General features: G+C 34.0%; 1 protein-coding gene across 5 annotated transcripts; it reads left to right on the forward strand.

The window, feature by feature from the left end:
* Positions 1 to 4428: 4428 nt before the first annotated feature.
* On the forward strand, positions 4429 to 12261 carry LOC114322572 (putative disease resistance protein RGA4). Of its 5 annotated transcripts, none has more exons than XM_082874917.1 (8): positions 4429 to 8308; positions 8436 to 8514; positions 9302 to 9376; positions 10216 to 10288; positions 10590 to 10671; positions 10793 to 10946; positions 11658 to 11781; positions 11877 to 12261. In XM_082874917.1, the coding sequence occupies exon 1, from the start codon at positions 4788 to 4790 to the stop codon at positions 7530 to 7532; it is 2745 nt and encodes a 914-aa protein (XP_082731043.1). In that variant the 5' UTR covers positions 4429 to 4787; the 3' UTR covers positions 7533 to 8308; positions 8436 to 8514; positions 9302 to 9376; positions 10216 to 10288; positions 10590 to 10671; positions 10793 to 10946; positions 11658 to 11781; positions 11877 to 12261. The 5 variants fall into 5 exon arrangements, with proteins under 5 accessions (XP_082731043.1, XP_082731045.1, XP_082731046.1 ...); XM_082874919.1 differs by having other exon boundaries at positions 10797 to 10946; XM_082874920.1 differs by having other exon boundaries at positions 10811 to 10946.
* The last annotated feature ends 1401 nt before the right edge of the window (positions 12262 to 13662 follow it).

Below are 13662 nucleotides of genomic sequence, written 5' to 3' on the forward strand. Positions count from 1 at the left end.
ACCCGTACCAGAGGCTCCATCATGGGGCTCAGCATGTTTATTCTCTGTTACCCGGATCCGGAAGTTCCTTTATGGAACTGGTTATTCATAACCACCATGTGTCTGCATCTGTTCTGTATCTGCTCTGTTAGCACTAATGGATGTACAACGTATGATTAAGCATGGACTCTGATTTCTGTATTTGCTTTAAGTAAGAATATGAATATGAATCTGTCATGAATCTGAATTATGATTTTTGAATCTGGTATGGATATCATTCATTAAAACCCTTTACTCTGTTATTATTCACTAGGCTCTAGCTCACTGTATTATTTATGTATGTAGGTGATCAGGCGCGTGACCAAGCTTAGAGGCATCTGCCTAGAATCTGTTTTTGTCAGCCAACCTATGTGCCTCCCGTGGAGGTTCCATATATGTCAAGTGATTATGGCTATGTGATTTAAAGTTTAAGTTTTGTTTTCGTGTTTGATTGAACAAGTCTTATGTATTTTGTGAATAGGGCTAAGTCTCTTTTTGTCTAATCTGTACATATATAATGACTTAAAGATGATGTGTATATATGCATATAAAAAGTTTAAAAAAAAATTATGTTTCATATAAGTCTGCATAGCTCAATGGACGTTGTATATTGTTATTTGCTTCCACTAGCCCCTAATATTATGTTAATCTGTCTCAGAGGCCTTCGGTAATCCCAGGATTACTAGCCAGTTACGATGCTAAACCTATAGGGGCAGGTTTAGGTCGTGACAGCAAGGAAGAGGTTGTCTGGGAGGACAATCGGCCGGTCGGCAGGTGTATGGTCCCAACATCTATCTATAGTAATGAAAGGCTCCAAACATTCTCAATTTGATAAAAAAAAGTTTAAGAAATTCTCAATTTGATGTCAACATTGGAGCACCAAAACTAGACTTCTTTCATCAAATTTAAATTTGATGAAAGAAAAGATGAAGTGTTGGATACGCTCTTAGCATTTGCCTTTAAAAAAATATTTAGTCTTATATGAATTATTTTAATTATTTTATTAAATTTTTATCAATTTTTTTAAAATAAAAAATCATCTCTTATTTCAAAATTTTCTTTTTATCAAATTTGATGGGAAAAAAAATCATATTTAATTCTAACTTTTAAAAGTTTTATCATATTTAAATTTGACAAATGATTTTTTATAAAATTTTGATTTGATGAAAAAATGACTCCTTTTTAATTTGATGAATATTTGACTTAAATTTTTTAACACTTTTTTATCAAAATTAAAAGTTGACAGATTGGAAATGCTCTATTGAAAATGAGTGAAGTAGGTGATGAATTGAAAAAGAGGGAGCTGAAAAAAATAATAATTTAAACTGAAATTATTATTATTATTGTTGTTGTTGTCAATTTGAAATTTAAAATCATCTGCCTTACCCGGTAAGAAACTACCCCAAATAGCCCTGTCCCATTTATTTTTCCCAATAATCAAAGACTTGTGAATATAATATAGAGAAACATAGATAGCACCCACCACCCCCATATGTTCTTATCTCCTAATTATATGAGAAATGGTAGCTTGGAGCTTCCCAACACCTTCCAGCTTCACATTCTTGGCTGCTTTCCGTTTCGCATCTTTCCTTTTGCCAATAAATAATTAATAAAAAATAATTCTACCCACAAGCATAATACAAGTTCCACAGATATAGAAAAGTCCTCGGTCAATTTAGGGGTTGTTTGGAGTGTCTTAAATAATTGTACTTTTTGTCTTTTTAGACTAAAAAATTAAGAAAAAAATATGGATGTTTGGGTTAACTTTTTGACTTTTCATGAAAAAATGTGTAATAAAAAATTGTAAAAATTGGTTTGTAGAGGAAAATTAGAATTGGGAGTTGTGCAACCGTAATTGTTGACTTTTGGTGAATAGTATTAACTTTTTAACTTTTTGAGTAACTTTTTTGCTTTTTGGCTTTTTTTACCTACCCCAAACTTGGCCTTAGTTTATAAATGAAAAGTACCAATTCGATTTTTGAAAGGTTCACATTATTAAAAATAACATTACTTTAATATATAAAATAATTCCACCAACTTAGAATAGATTGAAATTTATTAGTTTTCAATTTATTTTCTCCCTCAACTTCAATTTATAGCAATTTTCATTTCTTTTCGCTTATAACTCTCAAAAAAATTTTAAAAAATTCAAAATTAATAATATTACATGAATTTATATTTATATATTAAATTTAAAAGCCTCCCAATAGTATTTTGCTTTAGGGCCCGTCAGGTGTTAGGCTGCCCTGAAAAAAGCATCTTTATTTTATATATTTTTAATGTTATTTTGTACTTGTTATATTAATAGAAATTGATTTTATAATTTATACTTTATTTTTCTTTTTTCTTTTTTGTTAATGATGTTGATGGGTCTTTTCTACTGGATGCATATGTGATTAATCAATTATAAGAGCACATGGGGTGTTTTGCCTTCACAAATATTTGAAAGGGCATTTTAATTGATGATGTGGGGACAGCACTGCTATTTTTCTTCAATTTTTCACAAATGTTATTTTAAATTTAAATAAGGGCCATACTAACAACCATCTCTAGAGCATAAGTAAAAAATAAAATATTTATAAAAATATCTCGTCTATAATTTAAAATATCAAATTACATATATTTTGAAAAATGTCTCATCTATAATTATAAAAAGACTAACTTCAAAATATAAAAAAATTCCACCAACTTAGAATAGGTTGAAGTTTATTAGTCTTCAAATTGTTTTCTCCCTGACTTTATTTTAAATGTGTAAGCTCTAATTACAGGATAACTTATAGCAATTGTCATTTCTTTTCATTTTATAACCCTTGCAAAAAAAAATTCAAAATTAATAATATTCCGTGAATTTATATTTATATATTAAATTTAAAAGCCTCTCAACAATATTTCACTTTAGACTCCATCAAGTGCTAGGCCGGCCCTGAAGAAAATATTTTTATTTGTATATATTTTTAATATTATTTTGTTCTTTTTATATTAATAAAAACTGATATTATAATGAAAAATTTACCTATAAATCTCATTTTAAAGAATGATAATCATTTAGTCTTAAGGATTTTCTTATAGACTAATTAGTCCCATTGATTTTGGCAAGGTAGATTTAATATATTATTTGAAAATTAGATTTATGGTTATACCCTTATTTCTTTTCTCTTTTTTTTCTTTTTTTTTTTGTGCTAAAAAGGTAATATACACAATCTATGGAAATCAAATTTGGGATTAATTTTTGTATGAGAATCTTTTTTGTTTGGAAAATATTTAAAAAGGAGTACAAAAATGACTAGAAATATGGAATCCTTCAAACATTCCAAAAGGATATGGATTCATCAAACATTTCAAAAGGAATACAAAAACACCTTAGTGAACTTTAGGTAAATGTATAATTTCAAACTGTAACACTTTAATATACTCAAATGTAACACTCCAATCTAACACTTAAAAAAAAAATATATATATATATATATATATTCTAAATGTACTTTTTTCAAATTAACACTTTAATATAACACTCCAAAAAAACTCTTCAATGTAACACTCCAATGTAACCAAAAAACTTCTTAGTGTACTTTTTCCAAACATGTCACTTCAATGTAACACTCCTAAAAAACGATGTGGGATTCTTCAAACCATTCCGAAATAAGTATAAAAATTCCTTAGTAAACTTTGAACAAATGTATAATTTGAAATTGTGAGTATTATGTTTGAAAAAAGTACATTAAATTTTTTTAGTATTTTTGTGTGTTACATTGAAGTGCTACGTTTGGAAAAAGTACACTGATGAATTTTTTTGGAGTGTTACGTTATTACGTTTGGAAAAAATATGCACCAAGGAGTTTTTTAGCGTGTTATATTTAAGTGTTACATTTTTATTTGTAATGTGAGATTTGTTCCAGAAAAAGGAAAAATCCAAAAACTCTATGGTACGGATTGCCCAAAAGTGTAATTATATATTTAGAGAAACCTAAACATGTAAGTAACTACCTAAATATGTAAGGAACTACTATTTTATGTAATTTTCACTGTAATGGGGCGTTTGAGTTTATAAGAAACAATAGAGGACTAAATAGTTCATAACATCACATATTGGGATTTATTGGTGCTTCATCCTATTATAATCTATAATTTAGTGGGTTTTTTTTTTCTTTTTTTCTTTTTTTTGTCAATTTGAAATTTCAGACCGTTAACCAGTGATCTGTCTTACCCGGGTAAATTAATAACCCAAACAGCACTGTCCCGTTTATTTTTCCCAGTAACCAAAGACTTACCCGGGTAAATTAATACCCCAAACAGCACTGTCCCGTTTGTTTTTCCCAGTAACCAAAGACTTGTGAATAGAATATAGAGAAACATAGATAGTAACCATCACTCCCCACGTTCTCATCTTTCAATTACCAATAACCAAAGCTTCCCAACACCTTCCAGCTTCACAACACAAAAATCTGTTTTGTATTCTCTAGTAATTGTTTCCAATCCAATCCAACAAGTTTTCGTTCGGAATTGTTAGGAAAAAGAAAGATCAAAGATGACTGTCCCTGTTCTCATCTCTGCTGCTCAGGTCATCCTGAATCCCTTGATTCCACTAGCAACTGAACAGATCAAACTGGCGTGGGGTTTCAAGGATGACCTTCGAAGGCTTAAAGATAGGTTGGAATTCACACAAGCTCTATTACGTGATGCTGAGAACCACCGAGGACGAGTAAATCTAGAAATCATGCAGTGCTGGTGACGTGCTGGATGAACTTACCTTTGAAGTCCTTCGACGAAAGATGGAGGTACAAAACCGATTCATGAGGAACAACAAGGTACGGAAGTCCTTCTTCTGCCTCTCAAATCCACTGCCATTTCGTTTCAAGATGGCTAATAAGGTCAAGAATATCAATTTCTCGTTAGACAATCTTTGTAAAGAGGCAGATGGCTTGGGTCTTAAACCAGCTGATCAGATCTTAAATGCTGCTAGTACTAGTGTTGAACCTAGAGAAGTCAATTTCAGGCTGACTCACCCCTTTGTAGATGATAAACAAGTTGTGGGAAGGGATGGTGATGTGTCAACAGTGATAGACATGTTACTTAGCTCTGACAACACTCTAGATGATTTACCTGTCATTGCCATTGTAGGAATGGGTGGGATGGGCAAGACAACCCTTGCTCAACTAGTTTACAACAATGACAAGGTGGTGAAGCATTTTGGTTATCAAAGGATGTGGATTTGTGTGTCTGATGATTTCATAGTTCCAAAGCTATTGAATCAGATGGTACAATCTCTTACTGGGGATAGGTCTGACGTAGATAATATTCAAGGAATAGTGACAAAGCTTGCAGCAAAAGTAAATGGAGAAAAGTATTTGCTTGTACTAGACGATGTTTGGAATGAAGATCTGCACTTATGGGAATGCATGAGAAATTCTTTGCTAGGGATAGGTGGATCCAAGGGAAGCAAAATTATAGCTACAACCAGGAGTATGCAAGTGGTATCTACCATGAGGACATCTCCATCTCTCACTCATCGTTTGAGCAAACTATCAGAAAATGAAAGTTGGACCATGTTTCGGAAAAGAGCATTTGCAAATGGAGGACCAACAGAGACCCCAGATTTGGTGGCTATTGGTAGAAAAATGATGGAAAAGTGTAAGGGTGTACCGTTGGCAATAAAGTCACTAGGAGGTTTAATGTACTCTAAGAAGCACTTTCATGAATGGGAGTTGATCAAAAACAGTGAAATATGGAGGTCAACTGAAATCAAAGAAGGAATTCAGCCGATATTAAAGTTAAGTTTTGATCACTTACCATCACCGTATTTGAAACACTGTTTTGCGTATTGTTCTATTTTTCCAAAAGATTTCAACATTCAAAAGGATGAGTTGATTCAACTTTGGATGGCTCAAGGATATCTCCAGCCTTCTTCGGGAAGCAATTTGGAAATGGAAGATGTTGGTAATGATTATTTTAACATGTTGTTGCACAATTCTTTATTTCAAGATGTACAATTGGATGACTACAATAACATTACCACATGCAAAATGCACGATCTTGTGCATGATCTAGCACTGGATGTCTCAGAGGGTAAATGTTTGGCTTTGACTTCGATTGCTACTGAGGCGAATTACCATCCTGAGGTTCAACATCTATCATTCAATTTAATGGTAAAAACAAGTTTTGAAATTCCAAAACAAAATGTTGGAAAACTGAGGACACTATTTTTATCTGGCAAGCTTCCTAAAAATATTGCAGAAGTCGAGTGTATACGTACCATGAGTATGATAGACTGGGACTGGAAAAAGTTGCCAAGTTCCTTACATAAGTTCATACATTTGAGGTATCTTTATCTCTCAAGGTCATATTTTAGAACACCGCCAAATTTTTTGACCAAGCTTTATAATTTACAAACACTGAGACTTTCATCTTTGACCCTTCAAAAGCTTCCAAAAAAGTTTTATGAGTTGGTGAGCTTGAGACATTTTTATATTGATGATGATGATGATGAAGAAAACAGAAAATTGATGCCAATGATGATAGGGAAGTTGACTTCTTTGCAGACATTACCATTCTTTGTTGTTGGTGAGGATAAGGGCAGTAAAATTGAAAACAAACTAAGAGGTAAATTAATGATTTACAATCTCCAACAGGTGAAAAGCAGGGAAGAAGCAGAAAAGGCAAAAATATTAGGAAAACCAAATATTTGTGAGTTGGGATTTCACTGGGATAGGGTGGACAATCCTTTAACAGCAGATGACACTACTAGCATTAACCACGAAGACGTGTTGGAAGGACTCAAACCTCACAGGAACCTTAAGGTTTTAAAACTCAAGAAATTTGAAGGACAAAATTTCGCATCATGGATGATGAGTGGTAGAGATGCGCAGTTGCTTCAAAATTTGGTTAAGATAAAATTATCCAAGTGCACGAGATGTGAACAAGTCCCACCACTCGGACACCTTCCTCATCTTGAGGTTATCAAAATGTCTGGATTAAGTAATCTGAAACGTATTGGTCCTGAATTCTATGGTTGCCACAGTGGTGTTAATCATGATCAATGTAATGATGGCATCATCACTGGTCGCTATAGTGGGGCAGCAACAACAAAAGCTATGGCTGTTGTATTTCCAGCACTTCGAGAACTTCATCTAAAACATATGCCGAAGATAGAAGAATGGTGTGGGCTTGGGGTATCATCATCGTCATCGGACACCACGATGTTCTTTCCTCTGCTTGAATCTGTAATCATTAGCGATTGCACTGAGTTGACTACAATTCCAGGTCACTTGTTATCCTTACAGGAATTGATTTACGGTGATATCGGGCATACGCATCGCCCTTACTTGAGCATAGAGGTATCTAGGAGTTCGAAATCGAAGATTGGTGTTTTATTGGTAGATTTGCTGGAAAAAAGCGGCAAAACCCTAAGAAAGCTGACAGTAAATAGATTGAAAGGGGTATGTTATTTGCCAATTAACTTACAAAACCTTGCATCTCTTGAAGACTTATCGATGCCCAAATCTAAAGTCCATAAGTAAAGAAACAGAAGAAAAAGAAGAAGAAGAAGAAGAAGCGTCCAAAAACAGCGGCTGAACATCTCTTCAGCGGCTTGAGATTTCATATTGTGAAGAATTGACATGTTTACCAAAGGGCCTGTTACAACAAACCCTTGTAACATTAGAGTTAGAAGGGTGTTTTGATTTAATAAGTGCCGATCCAGATGAATTATGTAGCCTCCCATCCCTTCAGAACTTGACGATTCTAGCATGTCCAAGATTGGCGGATTGGTGGGAGAAGAGGTTATTTTGCCTGACCAGCCTTCAAACATTGAGGATAGGTATCTTCTCAGAAGAGCTCAAATATTTCCCGTGGCCTTCCACCACCCTAAGTGCTACATCTGCATCTGCTTCCACTTCCGCTTCAACTACTGCTACTGCAGAGGAGGAGGTTGATGATGACGATACCAAATATCACCCAAACCCCAAACACTGCCCCTTCATCTCCTTGGTGTCTCTGACTCTATATGGCTGGGATAGGCTCAAGTATCTGCCTGATCAACTTCAGCACCTCACTAACTTGAGACACTTGTCACTTAAAAGGTTTAATAGACTGCAATATCTGGTGGAGCAGCTGGGTAACCTTTCATCTCTTCATTCTTTGCTGCTTCGGAGTTGCCCGAATCTGACGAATCGTCCCACCGTGGAAGCAATCCAACGCCTCACCAATTTACAATCTTTGACAATAAATGGTTATACTTTCTACGCAAGGGAAAGCGACCAAGAACGGGAGACCTAGTATTCTACTAGATTTAAAGGTAACTTATATATTTGTCCAATTGTTATCCATATTCATGATTTCTTCTCTTCTCTTCTCACCCCCATCCCCCACCTTCCCAATGCTGTTTGCTCGTTTCCCTTATCTCATCACTGACCCCTTTTTAGGTTTGAGGTCAACTGTAAATCGGCAGATGACTAATCTTCTTCTTCAAGATGAAACATAAAAAAGTTTATTGCCAATTATGTAAGTCCTCTCTGTCTCCAACCAAACAAGTAATTAATTAACTCAAGCCAGTGCTCTTGCGTGTTGCATTGCATCCATCTTCATGACACAAATGTTGGTTTTATGTTGTTATTAACAAAGATATTAATTGAATGAGCTAATTTTCAGAAAATGGGAAGAGAAAAATGACTTCCTAATTATATTAGTCAACTTTGTTTTCAAAACATGGGAGTTATTTTATTTATCTGCAACCAATTGAAAAAGCCAATTTTCAGTGTTAATCAAAATTTAATTTTTATGGATTTTGTATTCCTCCTAAAAAATGATCTATAGGTTTGAATAGAATGTTTCTGAAATTTGAGGATTTTGTATTTCTCCTAAAAAAATCATCTATAGGTTTGATTAGAATGTTCCCGAATTTGAGAATTTTGTATCCCTCCTAAAAAATATCGATGGGATTTGATGAAATGACATGTTTCGATTTGAACCAACGCTTTTATGATGTTCAAATTTCAAATAATCTCATTTTAGTTACTGAAGCTAAATGATCTAAAACTCATAATGACATGGTGCCCTAACTGTGGGTTCCTGAGAGCATTGCTTCAGATGACATGTCCTTTTTTTTTTTTTTAAGATTGGAGATGATGACATGTCCTTAAACACGAGTTTTCCATGCTATCTTGTATATCACTAATTTTAAAAGCCACAGTGCTTGATGTAACCTAGAGTATGCAAAAGTCATCCGAGTTGAGTTGACATTTCCAATTATAACACTTTGGTCAGTCATGTTGATTTGTTGCATGTGCAGCAGAGGCAGTTTGAGCAGGAGCCAATTAATCTAAGATGAAGTTGAAACAACAATCCACTTGGATGATTGAATCATGTATGTAGTTCTTGTTTGGAGTTCAGATCGTATGATTCAATTTTAACTCATCTGTTAATGCTTACCCTTTTCTGCAAATTGGCTATATATATTAGTTTCTTCTGTGATCTGTTACTTGGAGCATCTAACAAATTACATATAGCTCTTGAGTGTTGCATTGCATCCATCTTCATGATGCAAATGTTGGTTTTATGTTGTTATTGACAAAGACATGTGAATTGAATGAGCTAATTTTCAGAAAATGGAAAGAGAAAAATGACTTCCTAAATATTAGTTTTCTTTGTTCTCAGAACATGGGAATTATTATGTTTATCTGCAACCAATTGAAAAGGCCAATTTTCAGTGTAAATCGAAATTTAATTTTATGGATTTTGTATCCCTCCTAAAAATGATCTATATAGGTTGATTAGAATGTTCCTGAAATTTGAGGAATTTGTATCCATACTAAAAAATCATCTATAGGTATGATTAGAATGTACCTGAAATTTGAGGAATTTGTATCCCTCCTAAAAAATCATCTATGGGATTTGATGAAATGACATGTTTCAATTTTGAACCAATGTTTTTCTGATGTTCAAATTTCAAATAATCTCATTTTAGTTGCTGAAGCTAAATGATCTAAAACTCACAATGACATGGTGCCCTAACTGTGGGTTCCTGAGAGCATTGCATCAGATGACATGTCCTTAAACACAGGGTTTCCATGCTATTTTGTATATCACTAATTCTAAAAATGATAGTGCTTCGTGCTACCTAGAGTATGCAAAAGTCACCTAAGTTGAGTTGACATTTCCAATTATAGCACTTTGGTTAGTCATATTGATTTGCTGCATGTGCAGAGGTAGTTTGAGCAGGAGGCAAGTAATCTAAAGATGAAGTTGCAACAAAGTTCCACTTTGAGGATTGAATCATGTATGTAGTTCTTGTTTGGAGCTCAAATCATATGATTCAGTTCAGTTCAATTTTAATTTTGTGTGTTAATGCCTGCCTTTTTCTGCATATTGGCTCTATGTGTATATATATATCAATTTCTTTGTTTTGAGACACTTCAATATATAATCTGTTACTTGGAGCATCTAACAAATTACATATAGCATTCTGTTGTCTTTTTTTAAAAAAAAAAAAATCTCCAAATCAAGTTTGGTTCATGTACAGAGTTAAATAACCCATCAAGTTATCTCTAACCCATCTGGAAATGTGTATTCATGTACAGATTCTTTTACATGTGAAGCCAAAAGACTAATTTTGTCTCTAGTTTTGGGTCACAAAAACCAAGTGCAGCAAAAGATTTGCAGGTGGTATTCTCCCTCTATCCCTAATTGATTAAGTATGACACTCCTATAATTAGCAAGCGCTAATCTTTCTTTAATGTAAATAATTGGTGCAATCACTATCTGATATTTGAATTGAATGAAGGTAGCTTACTAGAAATAGGTGATTAAGCTGGAACTCTCGCATCAGTTGGATCAGCGTACGCTATTGGAAGGGCTAAGTGCATCCGAGTTGAAAAGGAAAGCTAGCATAGCTAAAACAAACATGACAAAAATCAAGTGCAGCTCAAGATTTGTAGGTGGTATTCTTCCCCCCCCCCCCCCCTCTCTCTCTCTCTCTCTCTCTCTCTCCCTCACACACACACACACCCGCGCTTGCTCGCATACACATATTGGATCTTTTTATCTTCTTTTGACAAAAAGCAGGCTGAAAACCTAATGTTCATAACTGGCATCCCATCCAAATTACAAGAAATCAGGCTAAGAGAATATTAAAAGATGAAATTTCCATTACAATATAGGCGAGAGGTTTAATCTTTGTTTCTAAGGTATTAAGTTCACCCACCCCCCTCCCCCCCGCACACACGCAACAACCCCCCTTTTCTTTTTTAATTCAATCTGTTTCAAAATCTAATATTTGTGTTACCAAATTATTCTAATCTTTCTCATTTCAATTGGGAGCCAACAAAGCATATGAAAATTGTATACTTGATGCCTTGAATTTTGAATTATGTGGAGCTTACTCTTGGGTTCTTAGTTTAAAGTGCTTGGTCTAGGATACTTCAAGAAGCATCAAAGTTTGTAGACATTTATAAATCAATTTGTCTTTAGGTAGTGTCTCGAAGTTTGTCTTACACTTCAGGGAGCCATAGCCCTTTTAACATCTAATATCCTATGTTAGAAAACGTAAATTATTGAATATGTTATTTTATTTGCTTTTGTTGTGATTTTTTTTTTCCTTCTTGTAGTATAAGAAAACTAAATTAGGCCAAATCATATTTCTTTTGCAGGTCTCACTTTCTTTGATTTGATCTGGTAGAGTAGCTTGCAAGAAGAAACCCATCATATTCCTAGGTGGGGAATCCATGCACAACCCTGCTGGCTACGCATAATCTTTGAATTTGGACAAAGATGGTAAGTATAAATTGTAGTGAATATGCTTTGACAATTTTCCTTTATCGATATATCAGAGCTAAATGCATATTTTTCTGATCAAATTCATTGTCCAGGCTCTAGCTATGGCCATCAACGGAGTGAACTCATCATTCGACGACTGGTTTCTCTTTCGTCTACACATTCTACATTTCTAAAATTTTTAGTGAGAATCATCATTAGGTCGAGTGGAGTGCTATTGATTGTATTGTGAAAATCCATTCTTGGATTTTTTGGCAACTCTTGTAGTTTATTAAACAGTAGTCAACACAGAAGGAGTGCTTGCCAAATTTAGGTTCATTCAATCTTTTGGTGGTTGTATTGTGAAATTCATTTTGCATATTTACTGTAACATACAATAATGTTATTTCTCCCTTTTTATTGTTTTGTTGGTTGTTGAATTTAACCACAGCATGTAACCTAAGCCAGATAAATATAAATACGTATTCATTTCATCATGTATTTTCAATTGTTCTCTCTTTGTTGCATGGTTAATGAAAAACAAACACTCCTATATAGTGGATTTTCTGTTTTTCTATTAACAAAATTCATATTTAAATATATTGTTAATGATTGTTTGAGTAGTTGAATGATGAGCTAAATGGCTCTAAACTATGAAGTTATTTGTAAAGTAATTATGCCTGTTAATGTATATATGGTATATATTCCTACAAATATTAGGTATTGATTTCCTAAATGAAAAATGAGTGGTAGCTCGAAAGATAAATGGCCCGAATGACTCAACTGACCAAAACGACATCGTTTTGGTCGTTTTTTTTTTTTTAATGAGAAACTGAGGGAGGCGAAGAGGGAGGAGAGAGAGGAAGAAAGAGAGAGGGAGAGAGAGAGACGGAAACAGAGAGAGAGGCGACGGTGATGGAGGGTTGGCGACGGTGACGGTGATGACGGGGCGACGGTGAGCAACGGTGACTCTGTTTTCTCTATTTTTTTATTTTTTTTTGTTCTTGGATCTGAAGATGAAAGCAAAAAAAAAAAAAATTTGTTGGCTGATGGGTTGATGATGATGATGTTGATGAAGATGTTAATGAAGATGTTGTTGTTGTTGTTGATGATGGTGTTGATGAAAATGTTCTTGATTTTTTTTTTTCTGATTTTTGTTTTGTTCTTGATGTTGTTCTAAAGATGAAAGAAAAAATAAATAAAAAATTGTTGGCAATTGTTGGCTAATGTGTTGATGATGATGATGTTCTTGATTTTTTTTTTTTCGTTCTTGATGTCAAAGATTGGTAGATCTATCAAAGAATCAAAAATCAAAGAATTGGTAGATCTATCAATCAAAGATTTTTTTTTTTCTGATCTTCACGATGAGGATGTTCTTGATTTCTGATCTTCTTCTTCTCTTCTCTTCTTCTTTTCTTCTTCAATCTTCAAATCAACAGATCTGTAGAAAAACGAGAAAGAGAAAAGAACAAAAAAAAAAAGAAAAAAAAATATCAAAACGACGTCGTTTTGATATTCGGGCAGTCGAGCCGCAGGGATTTTGAGCTATCAAGCGAGATTGTTTCCTAGATATATTAGATACTGTCATAGTTAAGTCTCTTATAGGATATTCTTTCTCATAGTTAGATTTCTAGTGGGATACTCTTTCTTAACCTATATATATAGGCCTTCTATTATATAGGACAATTTATTCAATACAATACATAATATTTTCCTCTCTCGCTTTACTATTCTAACATGTTATCAGAGATAGGTTAAGAACCTAGTAATTTCACTTCACCAGCAGGCGGCAGCCTCGCCTTGGCCGCCCGTCGGACCTCAACCTATTCTGCTGTCATGTTTTCTTTTTAGTATCGCTTTGTGGTGATCTCTTCCTCTATCCGCTGGCTTATTCCTACTCCA

The sequence above is a fragment of the Camellia sinensis genome, chromosome 6, assembly GCF_055761805.1.
Source record: "Camellia sinensis isolate YWXY chromosome 6, ASM5576180v1, whole genome shotgun sequence".
Classification (NCBI taxonomy): Eukaryota; Viridiplantae; Streptophyta; class Magnoliopsida; order Ericales; family Theaceae; genus Camellia; species Camellia sinensis.